Below are 17,662 nucleotides of genomic sequence, written 5' to 3' on the forward strand. Positions count from 1 at the left end.
GCTGGGGCAGCTCTGCTCTATAGCAAATTTGGCCAGACCCACTCAAGCCACTCGAATGGCTCGACAATGTTGACTGCTCGACAGCCATTTGCCCCTCTTCCTTGTTAACAGAGCTCTGATTGTGTTCAGCACCCAGAGAAGAATCACTGGCCTAAGTGAATTGTAAATATCCTATTTATTTTCGCCAGTCAATAATCTATAGGTGTACATATGACTCAGTTTTGGCCAATGAATCTAGGATATAAATATATCTTCTTTCTGAGAGAAGAGAGAATTTTTGTTTGTTTGCAGACCCTCCCTTGCTTTATGTCTTGAACTCTGTTGTTAAGGAAGAGAAGGAGACACTTAGAGTTGTGGTAATTCTCTACTACCATGAAGGCAGCAGAGTACGTCAAGGAGAAAGATAAAAGGATTCTGATGAATCAACCCGAAGGGTCCATACTCTACTATTGATCTTTTCGTCTAGTAAACAAGAAATATTTTTAAAGGCAGAATGTGTGGGTTTTTTTGTTTGTTTGAGACGGAGTCTCACTTTCTCACCCAGGATGGAGTGCAGTGGTGCAATCTCGACTCACTGCAACCTCTGCCTCCCGGGTTCAAGAGATTCTCCTGCCTCAGCCTCCCAAGTAGCTGGGACTACAGGTGCCAGCCACCATACCCAGCTAATTTTTGTATTTTTAGTAGAGACGGGGCTTCACCATTTTGGCCAGGGTGGTCTCGATCTCTTGACCTCGTGCTCTGCCCACCTCGGCCTCCCGAAGTGCTGGCATTACAGGCGTGAGCCACCGCGCCTGGCCAGCCAAAACTGTTATTAACTGAAATGAGAACAATGAGTCTGGTCTTTCCCAATACGGAATGCAAAATCTGCCATTTTGTCCTTTCGTCACTGTTAGGGCCATTGTCCTTTTCTCCCTCTCCCAGCCACTTAATTTGGAGGGAACCATTGCCTGGAGACAGTGAAAGTTTAGTAGAATAAGAGGCAGAACACTATTCATGTATTGCAGAGCCAATAATACTACAAGGTTCGGATACATCATTCAATCCAAGTTCTGTGTTTCAAATGAGTGGAATGGATAATACACAGATAAATATGTAAGGTCAGGTTGTGTTATTTAAAAAAGTAGGCAGAGTGAGAGCATGTTGGGAGTTATTCTAGATGAAATGGTCAGAGAAGAACCACTATTTCAGAACTTTATACAGAGCCTAATTTGGGACTTTTTCACTTTCTCTGAGAGGTAATAAGGAAATTTTGAACTTATAGAACTTTATTAAAGCTCCACATTAATAATCTAAACTCAACGAGGGTAGTAGAGCAACCTTTAAACCTTTGAGGTTTTTTTGCTTTAGGAAAATTGTTAAATTTCATTGTGAGATTAATCAATACATAACAGCTCACAAACGTGGCATGTCAATAAGGGGACAACTTAAAAGTTAAGAAAATGATGGCCAGCTAATGACAAGCTATGCAAGATGGTAAAAAACAGAACAGAGAAAAAAACTGTAAAGTTAAAAAGGGAAATGTAACAGGACAAGCCAGAGGAACCGCGGGCGTGGGGAACAAGTCATCAAGGCAATTGGAAATTTTTGTGGATATGATACTGATGTCAGGAAACTTTGGGTGGGGCAGAAACTTGAGTGACAGATGTTGTTCAAAAACAATGTGATTCATGACCTTATTTACAGCAGGAAGAATCAGAGTTCCAGCTATTCCTAACAGCGATACTGCGGAGCTTAGGAAGAGAACTCCTTAGGGGACATATCAGGTTTAAAACCACAACCCTCATTTTTCTTATCTATGGCTCTTACGTAGTCTGGGAATTCTGAAACCTGGGAGAGGCGGGGATCAAAAATCTGGAGGTTAGAAGATTCCAAGTCATTCATTAAAGTCCCGATGCGGCCGGCCCCCAAGATCTCAAAAGGAAATATTGCCGGGTTCCATTTCGCAGGGCATCTATTTCCTCTTGAGTATTGCAGATGTAATCATAAACACAAGCCAGTTACAGCCACAACTTCATGCTCTAGGGAGAACCCAGTGGCTCCTGCAAAGTCCTTACGCTGCTAGAAACCCCGCCCCCATTCGTAACCATGGGAACGGCTGACACGCTGAGAGCCGGAGATAACCCTGTTCCGCCCCCTCCCTGACAGATATTGTTTCCCACTGTCTGTCCACATGGGCGCACCGCCTCGCTATTGGCCTGGGCTCCAGGACTGTGCCTGGCCTCAGCCAGTAAACGGCCTGTGCACGTGCACGCCGGAGCCTCCCGATTGGCCAACACTGCTTGATCACGCACGGCCTTCCTGCGCCAACCCACGCGTGGGAGCGCCAATGAAATGACTCAGTGACCATCTACAACAAATCAGCAAGAAGCAGGGCTCGCAACTGACCTATGGCCGCCCGCCGGGGGTGGGCTGTCCCGGCCCTTTTCCAGCCCCAACTGGGTTTGTTAAAGCGACAGGCCCCTCGGCGAGCCGGTGCTCCATCGGGTACCGCACGGCTGCCGCGGCGGCCTGAGTCTGCCGCGAGCGCCTGTGACAGCGGTGCCGCTGTGCTCGCGACCCCGGCTCCGGGTCTCTGCCGACCTCAGGGGCAGGGACGAGTCGCCCGGCGGGATGGGCGGCGAGGCTGGGTGCGCGGCGGCCGTGGGTGCCGAGGGCCGCGTAAAGAGCCTGGGTCTGGTGTTCGAGGACGAGCGCAAGGGCTGCTACTCCAGTGGCGAGACGGTGGCCGGGCACGTGCTGCTGGAGGCGTCCGAGCCGGTGGCCCTGCGCGCGCTGCGCCTGGAGGCCCAGGGCCGCGCCACCGCCGCCTGGGGCCCGAGCGCCGGCCCCCGCGCCTCGGCCAGCGCCTCAGCCCTGGCTGTCTTCTCGGAGGTGGAGTACCTGAACGTGCGCCTCAGCCTGCGGGAGCCCCCGGCCGGTAAGCGCAGGCGAGCGCCTGGGGTTCCCCCGCCAGGCTACGGGGCCGGGGAGGGGCCGGGAGGCCGCGTGCCGGCGGGATGCCCACCTGGCAGGTGAGATCAGGGCGGGCTTCCGGGGGTGGGGTCTGGCCTAGCCTCGCGGGTAAGGAGAGATCGCACGTCCTGGGTGCGCAGCTCTACCTGGCGCCCCGCCCCTTGCCCGCCGGGCCTGACCGGGACCAGTGGCTCGGGATTTTCTAGGACCGCGAGAGAAGGGGGCCATTGGGTGCGGTGGGAACCTGTGATTGGACAGTGGGGGATCCAAAAATCTGGGTCCTGTTCTTTGTGGTCGAGGAAGGGACGGTGGAACCGGCGGCTATGAGGTTACATTCTGCAGTGCCCGTGTCTTATGGCTTCCACTCCTCCCTATCCTGGACACGTTCTTGGTTCATGATGAATTAGCAGAAATTTGGTGTTGGGAATAGGGAAGTAGTTCCTGAGGGGTAGGAGTTCAAAGAAGTGTTTTCTAGACTTGACCATCATGCTTGGTTTCCCTCTTCTGGGGAGCAGGGCCACTTAGTAAGAGTTGTGCCTGTACCTGATACTGCTGCTGTTTCTTCTGCATCCTCTTCCTCCCCATCCTCCTCCTCCCTTCCTACCCACTTCTTCCCCTCTCCTCCACTTCTCTCCACTCAAAATGCCTTTAGAGACAAGGCCATCTGGGCATGTCTGGATTTCCCTTCCTGCTCACTTTGGTGAGGTCCAGTTCATAGTGTAGACTTTTCCAGAAGTACCCATGTGGGGACACATTACATGAGTGTTTTATTAATATTAGATACCAAAAATTGGATCCCTTTAGTCATGAAAATACTAAGAACCATGAGTCTTACTCTTATTTCATGGATGAAAACTAGTTTAAACTTTTACCTTTATGCCACGAGCTTTTATCTATCAAGTAAAACGATAGTATGTACCTCCTCTCCTTGAAGAGCGAACGCATTATATTTATGTACTATGTCTTATACAAAATATAATAGAATATGTGGTTTTGCCTTATCCTACTGTGGACACAGCGAAGTCCTCAAGGTAAGTGATCATCTGAGTGATCCCAAAATTGTAGTGAGGAAAACCGTATTTGGAATCAAAACTGCCTTTTGGATCAATGGCGACAGTGTGTTAGTGCTAGTTCTTACTCCTTCATGCCCTTTCCTCAGTATTGCTTCCAGGATCAACCCAGGCCCCAGTGGAAGCAGACAACACAATTTGCAAGATGGCTGAATGGAGTCAAGGACATTGGGAGAGAGATATACATTCATTTTTGTCCGGGACTTTGGACTCTATCCCTGGGCCTGTAACTGCCGAGTAAATAGCTGTAAAATTAAAAACAGTTGAACCTGGGATTAGCAATAAAAAACTGCTTTGGTAAAATCTGGGCTAACAAATAGTTTTTAATTCACAAGTCAGATGTTTATTCCTCACATGCACGCACATATATACATATGGAACAGAATGTAAAAGCTAGACAATTTGAAAATCTTAAACTTGTTTTAGAATGTATCATAGCACATATTGGCACAATTACATTTTGCTTAAGACCATAGTACAAGCTGAGGAAAAAAAATAAGTCACCCCTAATATCTATAGCTTGGAAGAAGTTAGCATCTTGACACAGTCTGTATTCTGGGGTCATTTCATTACAAAACCTGGCTGTGTTTCAATCACCTAAGGAGATTTTTAGAAATCCATGTTATGTAGCACTGGGATCTGTTTTCACAAATGCTCTCCAGATAATTATTTGACATCCTTAATCTAATTCAACTACTTGCTATCATTGTGATTGCTTTTGTTCATATTTTTGTTGAGAAATTGTAGTAGAAAGACAAGACAGTATCAGAGAGTTGGTTTCAGTTCTCCGTCACCCACCAGCAGTGTGACGTTATGCAAGTCGCTCTTCCTGAGCCCCAGTCTCTGCCTCTGTAATGGTCTTCTGCATCCCACGGCTCACCAAAACCTTTAATTATGAGCTTTGGCTGTAAGACCATTAGTGATTGAAACATCTTTCTGTGACTTTGTAGGGCTCAGTAAACAAGACAGAAATAATGAGCGGTTGGTGCAGAGCAGAAATGGGCACATGGTTCAACTTGTGAACCTTTTACATTAAAAAAAAAAAAAAATTGAGAAAGAGGAAAAGAAAACAAAGATTGAATTCCAAATATTATAACCCATTTTTATCAGTTTTTCCATTTCTTTTTCCTGTTTATGTTTTGAGATAGTTGAAAGTCTCATTTTAAATGATATGTCTCCTATGTCGATTTGTTTCTTAATGAAAGGGGAACTTCATCTCTCATTCTCTTCAGCATCCTGGGTAACTCTGTTCCCCACACATGCCTGCTATGCTCTTCCTCATGCTATTCTTTATCTAAATTTCCCTTCCTACCTGTCTCCATTCCAGCCCTCAGGTCCTGAAGATGTTGGGCCCACCCCTGTTCCTTTGTAAATGCTCTAGGTTCTAGCACTCTATGGTAATTACTTGTGTACAAGCATGTAATCTCCTTTCCTCCCCTAGTCTATTTGAGGATTATCCACAGTGCCTGAAATCTAAGCACTATGCATTTTAAACTCAAATGAAATACATACTTCAAAACATTTGTAAATACTTGGTCATGTTCTGTACTCTAATAATTTCAAATTAGAACTTCAGCCCAGCTCCTTTAGGAGCACTGGGGTTGCCTTGAGCCTTTCACTCCACAGCCATCAGGTTGAGATGCTTCCCTGGTCCCTGGTACTGTAGCTCTGCTGCAACCTTCCTGAGCACACCTCAGCCACTGGGACTCGCCCTGCCACTGAATTTAACATGATCTCATGCCCCTGTGACTTGTTCTTCACTTTGCCTCCAGTCACCCACCTGTGGAGTATTCAAATTGACTTAAGTGGCAGGTGTGTCACTTTTTTATCGCCCTTGATGTCAACACATTAAAAATTGGGCATAGATTCAGAAGACTTAATGGGTCAGTAATGTGTTCCTATTTTCTAAAAGTACAAAGTTGAAATGTCAGCTGACTTGGTTAAGGTCATAAAATAAAACTCTGTTTTTTTATTTAAGGGATAAAAAATTCCCATTTCACTACTGATTTCTTTAATTTTTTTTTAGTGAATGGATAAAGTAGAAATCTTCATTTTAGTGTCAGATGACCAGGCAAATCTCAGAGTTCTCTCTGTGTTCCCATTTCTTCATCTTATTTATCCTACCCACAATAAGGGAGTTCAATATTAAATCTGAGCATGAAATGAAAGGAGAGTGTATAAGTCTTTCAAGAGAGCCTCCTGACCAACCGTGAAAGCCACGAAGTCTACTTTGGATCTGAATTAAACAGATTGTCTTGGTACTTTCATCACAGGTTTCAGTGTTGCCTCTGGCCTTACAAAGTCCCTCCACACCCTGCATTTTGGCCTTCTCACAATCCAATGATAAGCTTCTTCATGAAATAAAATGGAGCTGGTAACCCAAAGCTGAGAAAAGGGCCCTGGCCATGCTTGGTAAAGCCCTTTCTGTGTTCACAAGTTAGCCACCAAGAAACTCTTTGTTAGTCAGGAGAGCTCAAGGATACATACATGACTTGCTTAATAGCTTGTCTTGTTGGTTTGGCTGTTTTGTGTTATACCCAATATTAACAATATTCATAAAGTTTTCACTCCCTTTTCCATTTCTGCTCAAAGAATACTCAATGTGATGTTTCTGGTATACCCAGAATAAATCTGTCTTGCTAAATTCGTTTTTGGTCCAATTTAATATTGGTATTTCCCATTAGTATAATAGAATGGGGGTAAGCAGTTGTGATTTTTACATATACACACACACACACACAAATATACATATCCATATACACATATATATGTATGTTGGAGTTCTAAGCCTTAGCACTTTAGTAATTGGCCTATTTGAGAATGGAATATATGTGTGTATGTACGTGTGAGTGTTATGGTACTTGGTAAAAACTGGCCAAGTACAGTAGCTCACCCCTATAAGCTTAGTGCTTTGGGAGTCCTAGGTGGGAGAATCATTTGAGGCCAGGAGTTTGAGACCAGCTTGGGCAATATAGCAAGACCCCATCTCTGGAAAGAATTACTAAAAATTAGTCAAGAACCATGGCACATGCCTGTAGTCCCAGCTCCTTGGGAGTCTGAGGCAGGAAGATTGCTTAAGCCCAGGAGTTCAAGGCCATAGCACTCTGGCCTGGGCAATAAGCAAGACCCCGTCGCTCAAACACATACACACACATACACACACACACACACACACACACACACACACTCAAATTTAATTCTGTACATTTGTTTAATAAACTTTTGGAGTATGGTGCATTTTGTAGCAAGAAAAACTTCCTTCAAAAATTATTTACATTGTGAAAACTCTTGATCTAATACTAACCATCCTTCATTAAAATAAAATACAATCTCTTATAGGTGAAGGCATCATTTTATTACAGCCTGGAAAACATGAATTTCCATTTCGCTTTCAACTTCCATCTGAGTAAGTGAAACTGTGTAATTTTGTGGTTATCTTTCTCTGCAATATGTCCATCCGAATGTGTCACTGCTAGGTATCTTCTGATTCTCAAGTATGCATGTTTATACTGAATAGTCCCTAAATAGACTTACTCATTTTTTATTTCCAACCTAAAACATTTTAAACCATGCTTTTTTTGGCTATGTTTAACTGAAAGTAAACTCATAATTAATGTCTTTGGTTGGTTTCAGACCTTTGGTCACCTCGTTTACTGGGAAATATGGAAGCATTCAGTACTGTGTCCGGGCAGTGTTGGAACGACCCAAGGTACCTGATCAGAGTGTAAAGAGGGAACTGCAGGTTGTTAGTCATGTCGATGTCAACACACCAGCATTACTAGTAAGTTCTTCCTTTTTCTCTTCCTCCTTCTCTTCCTCCTTCCCTCCCTTCCTCCTTCCTTTCAACAGTGGGATCTATATTTAGCCAGTTTACTGGTAGTCGGTCCTGTCACTTTCTGATGGCTTGGAAAACACAATCTTGTAACCCAAAGGCATTCACTATAAATATATGATTCTAGGTTGGACAAATTACAAATTGTGTGTGTTAATACTATTGATTATGTCCCTGCTGTTCAGGGCTTCTTTTGCCAAAAAGTTACACAGGCTTGAAATGCATTAATAAGGCTTAATAACAATAATGCACACATAGAGAGTAGTTACTTTTACCAGAGTGGCCACATTTACAGGACTGGGGTATTCTAAACTCCTCAATAATAGCAGGTTGAGGAACAGTAATTATGGAAGAGTATTAATCATGCTCAGCCTGTTATTGAAGCTCAGGCCATTATGCTATGTATCCTTCCATTTTGCATGTCATTTTCTAACATTAAGTAAGTGCATGCAGCTGCCGCCGAGATCCTTTCACTTATCATTTCCTTATGACAGATTTGGCCACATTAAAGCATTGAACTTCTAATAATCACCAGAAATACTGTAGACTGATAAGAAAGATCAGGCTATAAGTAACAACAGAATAGGCAAGATGGGAGCTAATGAGCTAGATTCTTTTATCTAAACCCATATTATCAAAATAATATAAAATTATACCTTGTACTTTCATGATAGCTACTAGGACCTAATGGTTCTTCATTTAAATATGAATGAATGATTTTTTTTACTTCATAGAAAATACTGAGATAATTTAAACTTTCCATCACGATACTGATGTGACAAAGATGTATTTTTCATGTTGGAGGTTTTTCTAGCCTGTGTTTTAGAAAGACAAGGAAAAAGCTAGCAGTTAAAAAGTTGTTGTTTAAGTCTTATTTTCGCATGAAAGAGAAATAGAATTTAATGTTCACCTTTAGATTATGAAAAGATAGCAGATATGCTGTGGTTACATGGCCTCTTGTGGTCAGAATCATAAAATAGCCGGCACCCAGCTGGCCTGGCTTATAGCTATGACTTTTAACAGCTGCTTTAAAACCATTTTTGAAAATTGGTGATGCTAAGTAACTTGTATTTTTAAAAACTACTTAGAATTGGCAGGTTAAATATTTTTAAAGTTTTTATGACCATTGCAGGAATTGATTTAAAGGGATTTATCTTTGCTAAAAACAGACACTGTTGATCCCTTACTATTCTTTGTATAAATAAAGAAAAAATATTGCAAGTAACTGGGTTTTACAGAAAGCTTTGGTGTGTGTAACTTGTAAACTGAACATTGTAAATCTTGTGGTAACTTCTCTTGACACTATAGAATAGCATACTATCGTGAGATAGTATATTTAATAAGCTTTTCAGATCTGTTAACACTACACGTCATTGCACTATTACACAAAACCCCAAAACCATTCCAAATTAAGAACACATGAAATTTCTGCCTGATAATGCATTTTGAAGTAAGTGACGGGAAAAGGCTGTTTGATTATTCCACTTATTAAATGCCAAAATAAATATAATGTTCTGATTATTTTTTATTTTTATTTTTTATTTTTATATCATTTGTCCTTCCACCTGACTTTTGTATATAAAGTCTTAAAAATAATTCTGTCATGTTTATAAGTACTAATACAGCTTTTGATTTTTTTTAAAAAAACATGGTATATTATTTCCTGGAAACATAATTACTTCAGGGTAAAATAAAATGGTGTCATGCTAGTTTTTGAATCTGAAAATTCACTGTGATTTTCCTAAAAGGGGGAGTCTTAACACCCTGTGTTTTTGTGCATATTTGGCCTAATATGTTACATAAGGATAAGAAAGTTTTATTCATTTTTTGGTGTTTCTTTACTACCATTCTGTGAAGAAAGACATAATTTTAAGTTATATGCGTTCTCTAGAGTGGCCTAATTAAGGTTGTTTTATTGTTTGAAATTTTCAAGACCCCTGTATTGAAAACTCAAGAGAAAATGGTTGGCTGTTGGTTTTTCACTTCTGGTCCAGTCTCGCTGAGTGCCAAAATTGAAAGAAAGGGATACTGTAATGGTAAGCAAAATGCTTGAAAGTCCAAATGAAAGATTTCATTCATCTTCTTAGCTAATTTGAAGTGATTTTAAATAGTGTTTTTTGTAATTGTATGACATGTATAGTATTTTAAAACATGAGTAGTGATACATTTTTAATATAAATAATTGATATTTAAGTATTTTTAAATGGAGGAATTGTTTCCAGTCAAACTCCTGTTTTTTTCTGACTTCGATCCTGTTACTTTAGTAACAAAGAATATAACTAGAGGAATGAGAAAATGCCAGCATCTGATTTTAATGTTGCAAAAGAATCTCCAGGGTTGTATTGCTAAGAAGAGAACTATTGGAGTATAAAATGCTATTAGACATTCTGATTCCTTGCTGGCTTGATATATGCAAATACTTGGGACTGGAATGTAGTATATTAACAAACTTAACAATCAGATTGTTACTGGAACTGCCAATAGTGAAGGGCCCATTTCCAGCAGTGGATTTGGCCCCTGCTTCAGGATTCGAACTTGTTAGAAAGGAATTCAGTATGGAATGGTATGATGTGGAGCCATAATGTTATAAAACTTGCCTAGTCCATCCGTTGATTCTTTCTGTGCCTTAACATTATTAATTCCTTAAAAGCAAAGGCTTTGTTCTCCTCTTGGGCAGATTTTAATTTGATAAGCACTAATGAGTTTGTTAGTGATCTTTTATACTTAACATAGTCCTGAATCATTTATTTGTATGCCTTATCCTAATTTATATAGACACTGGTCATTTACATATCTTTAGAATTGCTAATGCAATATTGCTACATTAGAAAAGTCAATAATGCAATAATTAGAAAATAAGATCTACCACAACCTGCAGTGAATTTTTATTTCTCTGGCTTGAATTTACAATATGTTTTCCATCAAAGCTTCTCAATTTGTTAAAGTGATGTTGGAACATTTCAGCTATATGGCCCTAATCCACTGTGGTGAGAAGTTTTTAAAGAGTCTCTGAATCCTCCCTGGTTTTGTTTTCTTTTTAGGAGAAGCTATTCCAATCTATGCAGAAATAGAGAATTGTTCCTCTCGTCTGATTGTTCCAAAGGCTGCTATTTTCCAAACCCAGACGTATTTGGCTAGTGGAAAAACAAAGACCATTCGACACATGGTTGCCAATGTGCGAGGAAACCACATCGCTTCCGGGAGCACGGACACATGGAATGGGAAAACGCTCAAAATTCCACCTGTCACTCCATCCATCCTGGATTGCTGCATTATCAGAGTGGACTATTCCTTAGCTGTAAGCAAAGCTCTTTAAAAAAAAAAAAGTGTATGATGGACAATAACTGATGTCATGTTACTATGCATATTCAGCATTAACACCAATTGGGGATTGTATGAAGATTGGCCCTTGTTTTTAATAAAAAACTATTCCCCACAAGGGATTTAATAGAATGCCATGAAAGAATTGAGGTGCATTAAAGGGTGTTTGTTATATTGAAGACATATCCTTAATTTTCTATAATTATTATATGAGCCATGCAAACCTACCGTGATGCATGTTAAGGACACAGTTCTCTGTCACAGAGCATTCACTATGTTTTGTGTACTCTTCATTTTGTTTAATCAAGACAGTTGAGAATTGTGATGAGGGTGGTGGCAGCTGACAAAAGCATTTGTTTCTATGGAAAAAGAAATTAATTGGGCTACCTACTGGAGGTGTAACTTATATTTGTTCCTTTCTCTCTCTCTCTCTCTCTTTTTTTTTTTTTTTTTGGCTTATTAGGTGTACATTCACATTCCTGGTGCTAAAAAATTGATGCTTGAACTGCCATTAGTGATTGGTACAATTCCATATAATGGTTTTGGCAGCAGAAACTCCAGCATTGCCAGCCAGTTCAGTATGGATATGAGCTGGTTGACACTGACCCTGCCAGAACAGCCTGAAGGTAAAATATTTTGGTGTTCTTTCATAATGAAATTTTACCTAGAAAATATCTAAGAACAGAATATATAAGCTATGAAGTGCTCACACGTTGATTAGTACTGCTACTCTGGGTATCTTTATTCCTACTACTAAAAAATCATAAAGCGTTAGTCCTGGGAGCGGCTTTGAACGTTTAGCTTTATCTAGGATGCAAAGCTGCTGATAGCAGATTGAGGAATAAGATGTACATTTCCTAATTCCTATTTGTACTAGGAAAACAATGAAACATAGTCAAATGTGTGGTGTGTTACGTATTTTCTGTAGTCATAGTTCAGTGATATTTGTTTACCTATATCTCAAGAGACTAGAATATAATCTATTAGTAGTAGTTTAATAAAGGGAGAAACTATTTTTTATTGTAATGTGCATAAAACCTTGCTGATTAGAGGGAAAGAATGCCATATTATCTTCAAATTTAACTGTTTCTTGTTTTTGTAACAGTTAAGAATTGAGATTAATTTTTGAGTGGATTTCTTACTCCAACTTCATTTCTATTTCAGCACCACCAAATTATGCAGATGTGGTATCAGAGGAAGAATTCTCTAGACACATTCCTTCTTACCCTCAGCCCCCTAACTGTGAGGGAGAAGTGTGCTGTCCTATGTTTGCCTGTATACAGGAATTCCGGTTTCAACCCCCACCTCTTTATGCAGAGGTAAGCAAAGCAAAAGAAAATTAGACTTTTACTGTATTATTTTCAAATCCTTTTTTGTCATCTATTTATTAGAGTATCTGTTGCTGACTCATAATTAGTAAGGGATACATTTAAATTTGTTTATACAGTGGTAATAGATTATCACTGATTCTTTTGCCAGATTTTTTTACTATTTTCCTCATATCTGTGGCATCATATACAGTATTGTGGATTGCCTCTAAGGTCTGTTATTTGGCTATGGAATATAGAGAACTTAAGCACCTTCTGGGACTTACTAATAGCAGGCTCTGACCAACTTGGCATATAACCATCATGTAATTAGAAATAGGTACTAGAATCATTTTAAATAACGCTACAACACTAATCTCAGTCTGCTCTTTTTTTGCAGGTTGATCCACATCCTAGCGATGTAGAAGAGACCCAGCCTGTTTCCTTCATTCTCTGAACATATTTCAGAAATCACTGTGTTCATCATCAAATTAGAACGTTGGTTCTTTTCCTTCTGCCTTTTTGGGAAAGAGACAGGAAAGATTCACTTGAAAACATGAATGAATATCAAGACCGAAGGCAACAGGAATTAAAGAATGTGAGAAATTTCTAGTGGGCCGACAGGATTGCTGCACAAGTTTGTATGGTGGTCATATATATATCCCTGTTAAAAACTGGGATGAAGATGTGCAAAGTCACAGAATGTAATGGAAGTCCTGATGGTTATAGAGTAAGTGAAAGGGTGCCTGCGATGACCTGAGAGAAAGGAATCTGTCAACAGTGGAAACACTGTGGGAGTTTCCCATGGCGTTTTAAAGAGTGGAATGAAGGCGATATGAACTGAAGCGGGGAAGACTTGATTTTGGAGAGGGTAACAAAACAAGGGTGTGCATGAATAGGAAAATGGCCCACTCCAAATACAACGTGAGACCCTGAGGTTTTGGGTGCTTCATGATTTCCTATCATATTCAGGCCTAGAGACATTGAAAGTATGTTTTCTTGAGATCATGGTCATACGAGGTCCTAATGAAGTACTACAGTTTTCATTCTTTCAAGGGTAGACTAAAACGTAGTTTATAAATTGGCAGTACAGTATTATGAAAACAAGAAAGGGTTTCTTGAAAAGCTTGTCAGTTCAAAGGGGAAAGATGAATTTCGTGTGAAAACACATTTTGTTGAAGGCTGTACTTTTTACCCCCTTTAAGTGCTTTAACAGGATATATGTTTGATTTTCCTCATATCTTATTTACCTAGGAGCATGTCAGAGAAAGAAGTGAGAGAAAAGGTTGCATCTGCAGGATGCCTTGATAACTACACAGTCCAAAATAAAAGGCCTTTTTCTAACCTACCTCTAATGGGGTTATCAGATATGTTTTTAAATCTCTCGCCTTGAGTACTCTTCTTTGGAGTTACTGCTGTTTACAGCAACTATCACTAAATATGAAACTGGGCCAAGGGGAAAATTCAGTAAGTTAGCATTAAATGGAAGTAAATATATGTATACCTAAGAGAATGTCAAAATAAACACCAAACCAAAAGAAGGTAGGAGTGCCATTTTTTAAAAAAGACACAACTTTAATTCCTGTCAAGAGACCTAGGTCTACTGATGGCAGTCACTTCATTGTACATTATTCCAGTTCTTCAGTAATTCTGTTTAAACTGTGATTTTTTCTTTATTGTGTTGGTGCAATATTTTATTATCCTTTAACCTCAGGATATTCAGACCAACAGGATTGTGTTTCTGCTAAAAGTCTGAGCAGTGTTTTACTGTCCCCAGCTCCCCTCCTACATGGTCACATGTTCACTTGCTTTTCCCTCCATCTGTTGGCTTTGTGAGCTGAGAGCATCTCTGGACACATGGAAGGGAGCCAGGGATTCCTGTGAACGAGATTTTGAACTAGCAGAGTACTTTGGTTTTCTTCATGTCCTAAGGGTTTGATCTAGAAACCCTGGTGCTTCCCCTGCAGAATATTGTACTTCATTTAACAGAATGATTGATTTTTCTTTCAATCAATGTTCACCAAAAATAGAAAAGTTCTTCTAAGGTTAAATTTTGTATTTAAAAGTTAGTTGGCCATTTGATCAGGGAATTTTCTACACACATTAGGCAAATGTATGCTTTTCACCCTCTGGGCTTACCTCTCTTCTCTGCAATCATGGAAGCCTCCTGCATAGTTCTTTCATTGTAAGCCACTATACCACAATGCAAAACTGTTAGACCAGTAATTGTGCTACTGAAATTGTCACAAAACGTTATTCCTTGATTTGGTTTTTGAATTTTGCTCTTTTGTGTGTGTATCTTTAAACAGGTAATGTGTATTTAAGTGTTGTCTAAACAGTTGATTTTTACTTTACAAAAGATCATCTTCAACTGTTCATTGACTTCTAAGTTGTAGTTCATGCCTTGTCAAAGCATTGTTCGACTCCATGATACTAAAAAGTAATGAAAGAAACAAACTCCAGTATGGAGAGAGAGAAAGTTAATTATTTGGCTCCATCTAGAAAAGCAACTACTTAAAGGAATCCTTCACTAGGATTGTTTTGTCACCTTTTTAGATAAATCTTGAAGTGACCCTGTGAAATTGAAGTGAAACTATCTCTGTAGGACTTAAGAGAATAGCTAAAAGGTGTGACTTGCCTTATCAAACTGATACTGGCATATCTGACCGTAAGCAGTAGGTTGAAGATATCATTTTATGAATGTGGAGAATTCTACATTGAAACAGAAAATACCTGGGAATGAAGATTAAAAATTTAGCTGCTGTTATTTGCTTGTTTATTCCCCTCTTGCCCTTCTTTAGTTTGAAAAAACAAAAACGTGGCCTTGGAATTTTCATTTTGATGCAGAAATTTTGAAATTGAAAATGTGCATGTTTTGGTGCACAAAATCCTTCTGTGGGCAAAACTCTTTGTTTTTGTTTTGCACAATAAGAAACAATAGGCAAGGGTTATGTTTTTGGTAAGTTAACTATGAAAACTTTCTTATTTTTATTATTAAAAGTGTAACAATTTAACCCACAGGAAAAAAAATACTTTGTATACTTGTTTGAATCCTATGGGTTCGTTTTATTAATAAAATTATTACACTAATGCTATGAGTTGCTAGTTCTTTTTTTTTTTTTTCAAATATAAATTATTATAGACTTAAGGGAACTCAATACCAAAAAAAAAAAAAAAAACAAATGTTGCTGCAGTTAAAATCCTTTTCTCTAGGCGTGTTATCATGAGGGAGGAACAGCCCTAGAACCTGACTTTGTTTTTACAGTGGGCTCAGTTTCCCAAGGTAGTTCTATTTTAGCATTCCATGAAGAAAAGTAGTTGAAACAAGTAAGGAAACTAAAGCTATATTGGTTATAAAAAGCATATCATCATTTATTCCCAAATAATAAGGGTTAGAGCCTCCTGAGTTTGAGTGTTTGTTCTGAATCTCCCCAGGGTCGATTTAGCAGATCTCATGGGCAGTCAACGGGTCCTTACTGGGACACACTGATGCCACCCCTTTCTACGCAGACACTCCAGTAGATATCAGTAGATATGAGCACTATATTCTATACAAGGAGGATGTAACGATACGTCATTTCAAAGAAACCGCCCAGACCCTCTGTCCTGGAAAATTACCACCTGATCTAAGGAGTAAGAATTAGTCCAGTTGGTTTGCTCTCCAGTTATTTTTAATAGATGGTGTTACATAATAAATGGGTTCTTTCTGTATCCACATTTATAATCAACATAAGTTGAAATATTTGTCTTATGCAATACTGAGGCAAAATTTATGATTACCATTACCATTTCTGTAGTTTATGTGTAGTATGAAATTTAGAACTAGGCAAGACACTGCAAAGAAACTAGGACAAAGCCCTCACATTACAAATCAGGATATCAAAACAGAGAGTTGTAACCTGAGAGCATGGACCCTGCTTGCTCTGAAATTTCCTGATTCTACAACCTTCATAAAAGAAATGGGAACAATTAATTGTTTTCAGTTATACAGTCTAAGAGTTGCAGTCCTGGTTACCTGGATACTAAACATATGCTAAATCAGGGGTCTTCAGTGTTTACACTTAAGGGCTCTGCCTCCTGAAAGGACACCAGTCTTTGACTAAATTGCTTCCAAGTGTGTTTAGTTGCCAGAAGTTTTTCTTCAACAGAGATTTATGTTTCTACCTTTATATAATGAAATAATTACAGACTCACAAGAAGTTGCAATAATAGTACAAGGAAGTCTCATGTACTCATCACCCGGTCTTCCGCAATGATAACTACAGTACATTAGCAAAACCAGGACATTGAGAATACAATTTAACTAGAGCTTAGACCTTACTTGGATTTTGCCAGCCTTTGCATGCAGTCATTTTTCTTGTGTATGTTTTTGTGTACAGCTCTATGACATTTTACCTCCTGTAGAAATGCATATCGTCACCACCACCATCAAGACACAGAACTGCTCCATTACTGCAAAGAAACTCCCTTGAGTTGTCCCTTTATAGTCACTGCCTCCCTCTCGCCATCTCCTTCCCTCACTCCAGCCTTCCCATCCGTTTTTCATCTTGGTAATTTTGTCATTTTGAGAATGCTAGAAAAATGGAATCATTCAGTATGTACCTTTTGAGACTGGCAGTTTTTTACTCAGCAGAACACCTCTTAAGATCCATGCAAATTGCCCTGTGCATCAATAGTTTGTTTCTTTGTATTTTAATGGAGACATTTTACAGCAAACAGAATCGACTACTTCTGAAATTTTCATTATGCACTTTGCAAAGAAAATGTGTGACATCGATAAGCACATGATACCTTTGTAAATATTTTGATTTTGAGTTTGAGAACTTTTTATGTAGAAAATATATAAATGCAGATTGATACACATTTTTAGGGCTAATGTTTAGCTTGTCAAATACTTGAAGTATTTTGCCTTTAAACAGAAAGAAATTACATTATCAATGAGCCAGATAGACCTGCGATGATATTAGACAACAAGGAGAAACTATATTGGGCTATTTTTCACATCAGCTTCTGAGTCTGATAAATTTTAACACAAATTATCCAGGAAAGAGACTACAGTTGCCTGGTGTGATTGTGTATTACATTTTGTGAATTATTTTCCTTCTTTTCTGTTTCTTCTTTAATTCCTTCGTTCATACTCCCACTTCTTAATATTTGATGAAATGGAAAGACCACTCAGA

At 39.5% G+C, this 17,662-nt stretch overlaps 1 protein-coding gene across 1 annotated transcript; it reads left to right on the forward strand.

Annotated features, from left to right (window-relative positions):
• The first annotated feature begins 2,471 nt into the window (after positions 1-2,471).
• ARRDC4 (arrestin domain containing 4) lies at positions 2,472-15,572 on the forward strand. The gene is made up of 8 exons (XM_005560574.4): positions 2,472-2,917; positions 7,362-7,428; positions 7,656-7,803; positions 9,788-9,890; positions 10,896-11,152; positions 11,639-11,801; positions 12,340-12,494; positions 12,883-15,572. Exons 1-8 carry the CDS (start codon positions 2,611-2,613, stop codon positions 12,937-12,939), a joined length of 1,257 nt encoding a protein of 418 aa, XP_005560631.3. The 5' UTR covers positions 2,472-2,610; the 3' UTR covers positions 12,940-15,572.
• The last annotated feature ends 2,090 nt before the right edge of the window (positions 15,573-17,662 follow it).

Source organism: Macaca fascicularis, chromosome 7 (assembly GCF_037993035.2).
Source record: "Macaca fascicularis isolate 582-1 chromosome 7, T2T-MFA8v1.1".
Classification (NCBI taxonomy): domain Eukaryota; kingdom Metazoa; phylum Chordata; class Mammalia; order Primates; family Cercopithecidae; genus Macaca; species Macaca fascicularis.

What these genes read in the sequence shown, in the direction of transcription:
- ARRDC4 (XM_005560574.4), top strand. Translation starts at nt 2,611, where the DNA reads ATGGGCGGCGAGGCTGGGTGCGCGGCGGCCGTGGGTGCCGAGGGCCGC. An exon ending in CGCTTTCAACTTCCATCTGA is followed by an intron (nt 7,429 to 7,655) that starts GTAAGTGAAACT and finishes GGTTGGTTTCAG; the next exon opens with ACCTTTGGTCACCTCGTTTA. An exon ending in AAGAAAGGGATACTGTAATG is followed by an intron (nt 9,891 to 10,895) that starts GTAAGCAAAATG and finishes TTTTCTTTTTAG; the next exon opens with GAGAAGCTATTCCAATCTAT.